The sequence below is a fragment of the Tachysurus fulvidraco genome, chromosome 16 (genome assembly GCF_022655615.1).
Source record: "Tachysurus fulvidraco isolate hzauxx_2018 chromosome 16, HZAU_PFXX_2.0, whole genome shotgun sequence".
Lineage (NCBI taxonomy): Eukaryota > Metazoa > Chordata > Actinopteri > Siluriformes > Bagridae > Tachysurus > Tachysurus fulvidraco.
The window spans coordinates 4,379,138-4,391,637 of record NC_062533.1 but is presented as its reverse complement, the minus strand read 5'-3'; the positions used below and the strand labels follow the sequence as shown (position 1 = coordinate 4,391,637).

Sequence of the window (12,500 nt, the reverse complement as noted above, 5' to 3'; positions counted from 1 at the left end):
ATTCATACATTCATTCATTTTCTACCGCTTATCCTGTGCCTATCTCAGGCGTCATCGGGCATGAAGGCAGGATACACCCTGGACCATGGGCGTAAATTTCATTTAACAGTACGGGGGGGACAATAAATATTAAATTTCTCATGAGCTATTTTTGAAGGGGGGGACACAAATAATACAGTCAAATTGTACATACAGTATAAAGATATGTCCCCACAGTGAAAAACAAAGTTTTTTAGTTGCAGTGCACTATGCAGCAAGCTATTTTAGTTGCAGTGCACTATGCAGCAAGCTATTTTAGTTGCAGTGCACTATGCAGCAAGCTATTTTAGTTGCAGTGCACTATGCAACAAGCTATTGTAAACAAGCTAACCTTAACTAGATAAGTAAGATTTTAATCGCTAATATAGCAGATTCATGTAAAATTATATCAGTAATCAGCATTTTTGCCACAACTAATTTATGAATGAATCTGCATCAACTACATTAAAGAGAATCGCTTTATTTAAAGTGAATAAAATACCCTACTTAATGGAGTTCATCATTAACTGAGCCGTAGCCACACACCTGACCTTTTGGTGGGTACAATCCTCGGATTTTGGGGTGGGGGTGGGTGGGGCCTCTTATGTCCCCTCCGTCCCCCACGGGATTTACGCCCATGCCCTGGACGGAGTGCCGACCCATCGCAGGGCACACACATACACGCTCTTCTGTTCAAGACACAACTCTTAAGTTGTGTGTAATCAAAATATAAAATATAAACACAAATAACAAGCTTCATGTGTCCAACTATTCGAAACAATGTCATAAATTTCCAGCCATATGGATAAAACTGTACATAATGTTAATCACATTTGGGGTGACATTCTAAAGGAATGTTTTGATGAAGTGGAGAACACTCTGTGGGTTATTAGGTGAGCATATAATAACGTTTGAACATTATAAATACAAAACATGCATGGGCATGAGTTTATGTTTAACGCTGGGATAAACAAAGTTGTTATAATGGATTAAGACCCTGTTTGAGGAACAAGGCAGGAAGACACTAGTTCATGTCAGGGAATCAGTCATTTATATCCTGTGGCAAGGACAGCACAGCCACTGTACTATCATCTACATGGATATTTTCAGTTACCCTTGTAAGCACCAGAGGTGGTACCTAACGCCTGAATTTTCTCTAGTGTGTTTATATACCTATTAGATAATATTTACTATAAATACATTCATGCTTCTTTAACTTGCTTGTGATTATGCTTTGAGTTCCTGGTATCCTGTCCTTTAAAGCATAAGCCTCTCATCTTCTCATCTCCTATTATCTTAAGGCTATGGTGAATGTATTCTTGTACTTATGGAGCTGTTGGAACTCTGTGGGTTTTAGCTAACCTGAGTTGCATCTGCTGACATTTCCACAAGTTAGCTCAAACGACTCTGTCACACACCGTCAATCAATTTCTGACTGGAATGGCTTGGTGCTCCCATGACCTGATTCTCTCACCATCCCCATGGTACATAGGACCTGCTTTCATGAACATAGTCTGTCGGGAAACCAGACTTTTTTCCATCTCCTCCACCTTCTGGAGCTTCTGCTTTACGTCCAGGTCCTTATACTTCTCATAATGTTTCCTTTCTTATGTTATATCCTTTCGTTACAGACACGTTAGCTCCGTCAGCATACAAGACAAACAGGTCTGTCCTTTATATTCGTGAACAGATAATCTGCCTCCCTCCTGTCTTGAAAGTTCCTATTGTCCATCTTTCATTTGGCCATTTTTGTGGAGGGTGAATTAATTTGCCCAATGTGACTGTAACATGGTTGTTAACGACCGTCAACAGAGAATGAGGGGCGCTTGCTGTTCGTGACTACGCGTCAATACAGTGGCAAGGCATTCTGGGATTTGTAGTATTAGCGGAGCATGCGGCTAGCCAGCTGTAATGCACATCTGATATGATCTCGCGGGCCAAATATAATTACACCGCGGGCCAAATTTGGGCCAGAGTTTGACACCCCTGTTCTATACAGTAAACATTGCCAATCCTAGTGGCCTGAGAACATCAGTAATTTGTTGACATCCAAAGTAAGCCATTTCCTCATGAGCTTATGGACTTACAGGTGTTAGACTTTAAGTGTTAGAAAGGCTGAAATAACCTGTCGGCCGAGAGAGTTTGTCTAGAGAATGTCATCCACTTGTCCTTTCCTTCTCAAGTTGGGGTCTAGGCAAATCCTATGCATCTGTGGATAAACTGAATTATTCTAGGGCAGTGGTGGCTAACTGATAAAGGCTGAGCATTATATCAGCAACATGCTACCATTGTTGGGTCCATGGGTATCATATAAATGAACCTAAATTCTGACCCAGTCAATTTAAATGTACTCTATAATGCCATATGTATTTGGAAATCCAACTCACAAACCCATATTTTGTCCTTCCCTAAACTGTTGTCACAAAGGTGTATAGAAAGTTATGCTGTAGAAGTAAAGTTTTTCTTTGCTGTTCCAGTATGACAATGCCCTGCGTACAAAGCGAGATCCATGAAGACATGGGGTGTTAAGGTTAGAGGTGAAGAACTCGAGTGTCCTGCACTGAACCTTGACTCTGACTCAACCCTATTGAACACTTTTGGGATGAACTGGTACACAGACCTCCTCACCCTAATCTCACTAATGCTCTTGTAGCTGATCACCGATCCCCACAGAAACACTCCAACATCTAGTGGAACAACTTCACAGAAGAGTGAATGGGGACTACATCTGGAATGGGATGTTCAACATGGGTATGATGGTCAAACAGATTTCTGGCAATATTTCCATTTCCATTTCCATTTACCTTTACAGCATTTGCCAGATGCCCTTATACAGCGCAATGTACAAAAGTGCTTGAACCTCCTAAGACCCGAGCTTTGGTTTGGCCTTGCATTTTAGATGCAGTGATGTCCACGTACAGTATGTGAACACCAGGTCGTAGGAGGTTAAGTCTCTTTCCATGAATACATTAACACTAGTTCACTAGGATACAAAATTGGGATACCATTAACCAAAAACTTTTTATATTTGTATTTGTGACCAATAAAGGCTCCTTATTCTTTCCTTCTTTTAGGAAAATGAAAAATAAAAAAAGTTGAGAGTCAAAGATGACTTTGCTTGTTTTATATGTGTTTTAATTTTCCCCACTTTATTATAACCGAGCCTAAAAAATATTAGACTGTTGTTTACTTGCTTATAAAATTGTACAAAATCCATAAAAAGCCCATACGAAACTAAATCATTTATGTTTCAATGGTTTATTTACAGTATATAATAACCAGACATGACAAGTCTTACACAATAAAACAATTTCAGTGGTTTGCAAAATAAAAACTTTAAAATAAATATACAATGATGCAATGAACAGAACAAACCTTCTCTTTAAGGGACAAAGAAAAAAAAAACTCCAGTTATTTGTCCAAAAACCAGACCTACTTAGATTATCCATGCATTATCATATAGTTATTACCATGTCATGACGTGGATTAGATGTTCAATACTAATATACCGTATATTAGGTGTATCAAATGTGAATAAATTTGCACATTTGCTAGGCTGCAATTAAGCCACCAGTTATTTAAGGACCTTATTGCATACACACAGTCAATGAGTGGAGCTAGTAGAGTAACATGTACAGTATGCAATGGATATGTAAAGTATATATTAAATAGTATGAAAACCACACACACAAAAAAAAGAGTTGCACTTAAATGTTTACAGCACTAGCATGATCGTACCACATTGCCCTAAAAATAGTGACATTACATCATTTACACATATTACTATAGAGCAAGCAAAAGCACAGGAGTGGTATCATGTCCACAAACCTGGCAGCCGGAAGCCGGGTTATGGTATACAGTGTATTACATGTGACAAGCTGTAGAAATGATAGCTCATCGGTACTCTGGTGTCTTACCAGCAAAATGACCTGCATTATGCTACAGTTAACACACATACACACACGCCTGCGCACAGACACACATACACACACACACACACTCATACAAAGTGCAGACAGATGCCCCTCAGAACAATGTCGCAGTGTGGGAAGAGGGTAAGAGGGAAGCGGTGAAGGTGGGATAGAGAGCGGATGGGATCTCCCCAACTGAAGTGCTCTGGAAGTGACACTTCCGCTGGAGGAAGCAGCTGGACACAAAGAACAGAAAGAGAGCTGGGAAATCAGCTACTGATGGGTGCCTGAGTACTGATGTTACAACTTGGTCTACCTGGCATGATCTGAATCACTCAGTCTGTTGCTCATAGACTTAGGATTCCAACGAACTCTCCGTCTCTGTCTCTAATGCACGGCTGCTCTTTTCCCAATTGGCAGAAATGAGAATGCTCTCCCTCAGAGCAGCTACCCCTCCGCTGGCGGATCTACCGAGATTTTGCCGATTGGCTGTTCCTATGGAGAGCGTGCACCCATTGGCCCCCAGAAGAGCGGTAGCTTTCGATTGGCTCTTTTCTCAACAGCAAAGGAGCAGAATTTGAAAATTTTTGTTTCCTGTGAGGCACGACAGTTGTTTTTTTTTTGTTTTGTTTTGTTTTTTACAGAAAGCGTTGGTGTTTGCTGAGAACGACGTAAAATAATGACGTTTCTGACGCATCTTCTAACCCATAACTCATACGTCCTAAGCTTGAGTGAATATTCTCTGCAACGCTTATTTTTCCGTATACTGAATGTAATGACAAAAAAAAAGGTAACGTGTACAGAAAGGATGATATACATATCTTTATACGAACAAGCTTCAATAAAAATGTACATATCTACAAAAACATATTACTCAACATTTTAAAATGTTAAACCGAAGTCTCTTGAGACGTTTCTCTGTTCCTCACAAAGTTTGCAATGTTTCAAATGCTACTGAACTCTTCAACTGATCCTAAGTCTAGGCAGTTCACCTAAACCTCAGACAAAAGTACATGTGAGATGCGAAAGATTCACTGATCCGAACCGTGTCTACGTAAAGACGACAGGAGAAAGTGAATTGCTGTAAAATTGCTTTTTTTTTTTTTTTTTTTTTTTAGACCAAGTCATTCTGAAGCTGAACGACTTTGCTGGTTTGCATTTGGGAAGCCTGTTAAATTTGCTTTTCAAAGTTTCACACAGTACTAGACAAAATCCTTCACATAACAAGCGTACACATAACCAACCATAATACTGATCTTTAAAGCTGAAATATTATTCAGCCCAGAAAGCTCGTTGTTTGCACTTCGACGCTTTGAGATGCGACGCAAATTGATCCCTGAAAATTAAAATGAACGGGTGAATAAAAAGTACTGTCACAACAGGAAAAATCAGAAACAAAATCTATGATTAATAACTACATAAAAAAACAGAAAATAGCCTGTATGTAGCTGTCAGGTTCTTGTACTCATTGCAGCTACCATACCAGAGAAACCAGAAGAAAATGACACACACATCACCTCAAGCTTTCCTTTGAATATAAGCGATATAAGTACAGTATGGTGTTTAAACTAAACTCAGTCAGCAAATGAATGAATAATACTGAGGCAGTGTATCTGTATTAAACTGTCCCGAAGCTGCCTAAACTTATTAGACCAAACACAATACCGATGTGCTTTCAAAAAGAACGACTTACCAGGATATATATATATATATATGTATGTATGTATAACTGCTAAAAAAAAAAGAAAGAGAATCTACATCCAAAATAGTGATTGATCATATTTCAGACTTCAAAATGCTTTCATGATCATTTGTATTGACCAAAAGCGCTATATTTTGTCAATGCAATTGTTAAATTGGGTGACAAAATACCAAACCTGGTATATTCGGTCGGGTGCAAGGCAGTTCCTTTACGCTTGTGTACTGTTTCTGTTTATATATGAACATGAGGTGGGTTGGATGGATGTGAAATTCAAAACTAGCTCTAGTGGGAATCTATTCTGGTGTAAAAATGTGTTCATTGCTGCCACTAAGATGCAGATTTCTCACAAATTGGTGTGTATTTGCCCCACACGTTTCATCTCTGAATTAGCCCGGTTACATCCCGTAAGTGAGAGTGGATCGTTGGCATGCAAAAAAATAAATAAATTAATGTACAGTACACACTTGTATTTCCAGCATCTGTAACACTTTTGTGCTCCTCTACGCCTTGTGTGCGGACGGTCATGGAAAAACATATGAAAAGGTTTTAAACGCATGTTTACGTGTATATGCTATGATCATGAAAATGAAGCCTGATATACGATCAACTTTGTTCTCCAGTACCCATGCAGAGTTAAAAATCGTACCACAAAGGACCGGGTTAGGCCTGTTGTGCAGAAACTAAGGTAATGTGCAACCATACTGGAATATCAGCAAACAGGATAAAGTAAAGCTCTGCCTAAAACTTGCACATCCTATTGTCCCATGTCACATGATCCTGAAGCAATAAGAAAAGAGAGGAAGTATTCTGTACATCATCCCCTGTGTATATCAGTAATAGGAAGAGAGTAGGACGATGATGTGATGTCTTTCTGCCATAGTGACTGTTCCAGGGTTTCACTCAGCCATGGTTTGTCTGAAAGGTTTACAGTCTTCGTACAGCATTTTAATGAGTTTTTTTTTAATTAATTAATTTATCTTTAAGCTCGTGGCTGCCTGGGAGCTGCTTCCTCCAAAAAAACATTGTCACTGGACAGTAGAGGCAGACTGGGAGTGCTGTGACCGCTTCCTGAATTACGGCGTGAGGAGTGAGAAAATGGCTCCTCGCGGAGACTTGTGACTACCGGCAACCTAGAGCTGAAGTTCAGATAGATCTACGGAAGGGAAGAAGATGGAAAATGATTAGATATGCTTTAGAAAAGTTAACAAAACAGAACAGAATACTAAAGATGGCTGTGTGTGTATAAACATAAATAAATGGCATACATGTTTGGTGCTGTCTGAGATTTGTTGTTCAACCTTCTCCACTATCTTGCCAAATGAGGGTCTCCTGGAAGGGTCTGCATCCCAACACGACTGCATGATTTCATACCTAAATCATAAAAAAGGCACATATTATAAACATACATGACACACATATTATATGTGGGGTGCAAAAAAGTACAGCTAAGTACTGTAAGTGACAATGTCTTAAATCTAGTCAAATTTCACTATTTAACTTCTACCTATTTCTTATTATAAGGTTACCGTAATCCAAACACAAGATTATTAATCCTATTTCTAGGCATACTTAAAGAATTACCTTCAGGATCTTATCTTATCTTGCCTTATCTTATCTTACCTTATCTTATCTTGCCTTATCTTATCTTATCTTAACTTACCTTATCTTATCTTACCTTATCTTGCCTTATCTTACCTTATCTTATCTTACCTTATCTTACCTTATCTTGCCTTATCTGCCTTATCTTGCCTTATCTTATCTTATCTTATCTTACCTTATCTTACCTTATCTTGCCTTATCTGCCTTATCTTACCTTATCTTATCTTATCTTATCTTACCTTATCTTACCTTATCTTACCTTAATTTATCTTATCTTATTTTACCGTATCTTATCTTAACTTACCTTATCTTATCTTATCTTGCCTTATCTTATCTTATCTTACCTTATCTTATCTTAAATATCTTATAACATTTCAAGCTTAAAGTTTTTTTTTATCCTAGATAATTTGGCCTCTTTCTATAAATTAATAAACATTAACAAAAGAATTTGTTGAGAAATGTAAAGCTTAAAAATAGTAAAATATGCCTAGAAATAGGTGTAATAATCTTATATTTGGTTTAATGAATGGTTCGAACCTAACAAGCTAGATACGTGAATAAAGAATTTCAAGCATTTGCTGTAATGTATCTGTAACAAATAAAAGCTTCTTTTAACAGCAATACTTAATCCATACCAAAATAAAGATATATCTGTATGCGGATTTCAATTTGGGGATTAATAAAGTACTGTAATAATCTTACACCGAAGAATTTTTTTAAATATAAAAATAAGATATTTTTACATGCTACAGTCTTTTTTAGCAGTGTAAATAACAAGAAGATAATAATAACCTTCAGGGTTTAAACAGTGACACCGCTTCCCATCAGGCAGCATAAAAATTGATGGATTATTCTACACATTGGCTCAACAGTTACTGATTAGAAGGTTGTGGGTTCAAGTCCCAGCACTTGCCAATCTGTTGGGCTCTTGAGCAAAGCCATGAACTCTTCCTGACCTAACAAGCTCGGATTCCTGTGAAGCTGTAGAGGAATTTCACTGTGCTGTAATGTATATGTGACAAATAAAGACTTTTTCTACTGTAACAGACTGGCATTACAATATTTGTGATTTAATCATTACTTAACCCATACTATCTTGCCATCTTGCCTCTCCAAAGTGCAGGTCTGCTTCTCTATGCCATGCTACAACACACATCCAGATATATATATATAGACACACACTTACATGTCAGATGGAGCAAACTCAGGTGAATCCATTCGGTATCCTTCCTTGATCATCTTGTAGAATTTGGAGTCTACAGGTACACCTGGATAAGGACTGCTCCCTGAATATACAAACATTTGTTCATAGTTAAGGTCTACTCCGATAATCCAGCTATAGCTTTTTGAAACTTTTGAAACATTGACAGAAAAGTGCTGAGAAGCCATTAAACATGAGATTTAATGATGTGACTGATTACTGCTGTTCCCTTACAGACATTTAGGAGAGTTACAAATACTCATTCATCTCAGGCGTCATCGGGCATCGAGGCAGGATACACCCTGGACGGAGTGCCAATTCATCGCAGGGCACACACACACACTCTCATTCACTCACACACTACGGACAATTTTCCAGAGATGCCAATCAACCTACCATGCATGTCTTTGGACCGGGGGAGGAAACCGGAGTACCCGGAGGAAACCCCCGAGGCACGGGGAGAACATGCAAACTCCACACACACAAGGCGGAGGCGGGAATCGAACCCCGACCCTGGAGGTGTGAGACAAACGTGCTAACCACTAAGCCACCGTGCTCTCCCTAGTTACAAATACTTTCAAAAATATTTATCAGGTGAAGATCCACAGAGCTCGAGACTGATTGTAGTAAATACTAACCTTTTACTTTTTACTCTCCACAAAACAACAACCACGAACATAACGCCGGTGTTACTTTTGGCACGATCATGGTTAAAACACCTCCTGATTTATGTTCAGCCTTGAATATGGGTGTACAAAACAATTTGTATCCTCAAAACAACCAGTACTATCCTTTCATTTTACTGACAGATGTTCTTTGCAGTGGGAGCACGGTGGCTTAGTGGGTAGCATGTTTTCCTCACACCTCCAGGGTCGGGGTTTGATTCCCGCATTCCCCTTGTGTGTGTGGAGTTTGCATGTTCTCCCCGTGCCTCGGGGGTTTCCTCCGGGTACTCCGGTTTCCTCCCCCGGTCCAAAGACATGCATGGTAGGTTGATTGGCATGTCTGGAAAATTGTCTGTAGTGTGTGAGTGTGTGAGTGAATGAGAGTGTGTGTGTGCCCTGTGATGGGTTGGCACTCCGTCCAGGGTGTATCCTGCCTCGATGCCCGATGACGCCTGAGATAGGCACAGGCTCCCCGTGACCCGAGGTTCTCACCAGCTAATCTCACCAGTCAAAAGGAAAAGGCACACATTTGCTGTTTGCTCAGGCTGAGTTAATTAGACAACTATGCCTGTGTTTATTTCGAATGCATATTGTTACTATTTCCAATCTTTAACAATGCATTGCTTTTAAAATCCTGCTTGTTAATTCACATATGGGTTGATGTAAAACCTACCAAGAGAGAAGATCTCCCACAGCAAGATGCCATAAGACCAGACATCGCTTTCGAACGTATACACACACTCAAAGATACTCTCAGGAGACATCCACTTCACCGGCAGACGCGCCTGCATGAGACAGATCCGTTAGAATGTTGTTATTTTCCCAGCTCATTCACAAGTAAAGGTTTTAACTCCCAATAAATATCTAGTCTCCTTAGGTTCAGCTTTGTACATAATTGTGCATGCGGTAATATATAACACACGTACCCAAAACCAAGCTCAGATATTCATCAGACCACAGCATGAGAATTCTTTTCAAAATTTAGTGTTAACATTCTGGTCTATTTAAGATTTTACTCCTCACTTTGCTCGTTCATGGTGAGTCTTTTTTTTTCTTCTTCAGTACCAGACATGTAATGACTAGTTAAAGCTGAATAATCATTTAATTTAGTTTCTGAGGATCAACGTACATTTCCCTTAACCACATAGTTGGAGTCGGTAGTGATGTCACGGGCAAGTCCAAAGTCGCAGATTTTGGCCACTCTACCTTGTGTGAGGAGGATGTTTCTGGCTGCCAGGTCTCTGTGAATACACTGAACACACACACACACACACACACACACACACACACACACACACGCACACGGGAACGTCAATACAGATTTGGGAAACATTCCAGAAGATGTTTTAAATAGCATGAACAACATGTCAGACTGTGTTCTCATTAGCACAGAGCTACTACAGTATGTCATGTGTTTGAGTAGTGCTTCTGAAATACTTGGAAGTATTTTGACTTTGTGTGCGAACTTACACAAATAATTCTAGCTTGATTGCAGAGATGTTTATCCACTTTTAATCGGTCTAATGGTTAAACTTAACCGACGTAAGCTGATGGTTACGCACGACTGATTTGCATGTATTGATATTAAAAAACAACCGACACAACTTTCTGTGCTTTGAGCTAAAATGCTTATAATGAGGAAGTGATGTTAAAATGATGCATTTAATTGATGATTCAGAATGATAACATCTACGGACAAGGTTGCAAACAACTAATTTTTTATTTCGGTATAGGATTTACAATATTTTGTTCTATCAAAGTCATTTTTTTAGGGATTCAGCCAATTAAGGTCTGAGGATCCCAGACTGCTAAATTAGAACTGGGACTATTTATGACTATTAGCCTCATTATATATTGTCTATGTATCAGACACCTATTTGAATGCTGCGTGCTTCACATTTGTATATTACCCTATTAGTGCAAACGTTATAATCGTTCCCTTCTTTTTGTACCGCATGGTATTGTAACTATATCATTTCTTTTACTTAGGTTTATTTGGGCTTTAAGACAAGTAATTATATGCAAGTGATTGTTTTTGGATGGCTGGGACGACAGGAATAAATAATGTTTCCTGTATATCCACCTATGTACCTTGTGAACGCTGAATATTGTCCATTTACTGCAGTTGTAGAATCGGATATCTCAGTACTGAGCGCACATGAACTGTAGGAACAGAATACTCCCACTGGCGGTGTGTCCAAACTAAACCTGCTCAACTTCTTAAATATAACTGGCACATGTACTTCAGTATAAATGCATCCTTAAAGAGTTCTCCAGGAAAAACAACAGGTTGTTCTCAAAGGGCAGTCACAGAGAAGCCAAAATTCTTTTCAAATTCTCCGAAGAGCCCAAGTCCAAACATTTAACATGCTGAGACCCTGGAGCTGTATGAGGTTTATACAGTCATAAGGTTTATACAATGTAAGGTTTATACAATCATCAAACACGTTTTAGGTTCTGCAGCAATAGCTGATTTGTTTGCCCTAAAAATATTCTCAAAGACCATTTGAATGTGCAAGTTCTTATTTCAATAAACACCATTCAGTCAGTTGTTTTCATAATGACTTTACTGAAGAATAGGCCGATCGTCAACCTGTGTGTGTGTGTGTGTGTGTGTGTGTGTGTGTGCGTGTGTGTGTGTGTGTGTGTGTGTGCGCATGCATGCCTGTAGACATATGGTCAGACAATGGTAAACTGAACCACGACTGGACATTCTGAATAGTGATCCCCGAGATTCATACAAGAGGACCTAAAGTATTGTGTTTCTACTATTGGAGGGGTCGTGACAGCAGGTACTACTGTAGCTGACATAGAAGTGAAGAAAACAGTAGAAAAGAGGAAAGGAGAAAAGAGAAGAGAGAGCAGAGAAAAAAGAAGAAAAGAGATGAGAAGAGAAGAAGAGAAGAGAAGAGAAGGAAGGAGAAGAAAAGAGAAGAGAACGGTAGAAAAGAGGAGAGAAGAGAGGAGAAAAAAGAAGGAGAGAGATGAGAAAAGAAAAGAGAAGAGAATAGAAGAGAAGAAAAAGAGGAGAAGAGAAGAGAAGAGAGGAGAAGAGAACAGTAGGAAAGCGGAGAGGAGAAAAGAGAAGTGAAGAGAAGAGAAGTAAAGAGAAGAGAAGAGAAGAAAAGAGGAGAGGAGAGGAGAAGAAGAGAAGAGAAAAAGTAGAAAAAAGAAGAAAAGAGATGAGAAAAGAAAAGAAGAGAAGAGAAGAGAACAGAAGAGAACAGTAGAAAAGAGGAGAAGAGAGAAGAGAAGAAAAGAAGAAGAGAAGAGAACGGTAGAAAAGAGGAGAAGAGAGAAGAGAAGAGGAGAAGAAGAGAAGAGAACAGTAGAAAAGAGGAGAGGAGCCAAGAGAAGAGAGGAGAGGAGAAAAAAGAAGAAAAGAGAAGAGAAGAGAAAAAAGA

At 39.1% G+C, this 12,500-nt stretch overlaps 1 protein-coding gene across 6 annotated transcripts in view; it reads right to left on the bottom strand.

Moving 5' to 3' along the window:
• Window positions 1-3,257: 3,257 nt before the first annotated feature.
• kita (KIT proto-oncogene, receptor tyrosine kinase a) overlaps window positions 3,258-12,500 on the bottom strand; it is a 28,714-nt gene continuing 19,471 nt past the window's right edge. For 5 of the 6 annotated variants that reach the window (XM_047801846.1, XM_047801848.1, XM_047801847.1 and 2 more), the window contains exons 17-21: window positions 10,226-10,348; window positions 9,770-9,881; window positions 8,417-8,516; window positions 6,897-7,002; window positions 3,258-6,784 (exon numbers count right to left, since the gene is read on the bottom strand). In XM_047801846.1, coding sequence (XP_047657802.1) covers window positions 6,611-6,784; window positions 6,897-7,002; window positions 8,417-8,516; window positions 9,770-9,881; window positions 10,226-10,348 — 615 coding nt within the window. In that variant the 3' untranslated portion in view covers window positions 3,258-6,610. Of the gene's footprint in view, window positions 6,785-6,896; window positions 7,003-8,412; window positions 8,517-9,769; window positions 9,882-10,225; window positions 10,349-12,500 lie in introns of those variants that run through there. The other variant, XM_047801851.1, reaches the window with a different exon arrangement.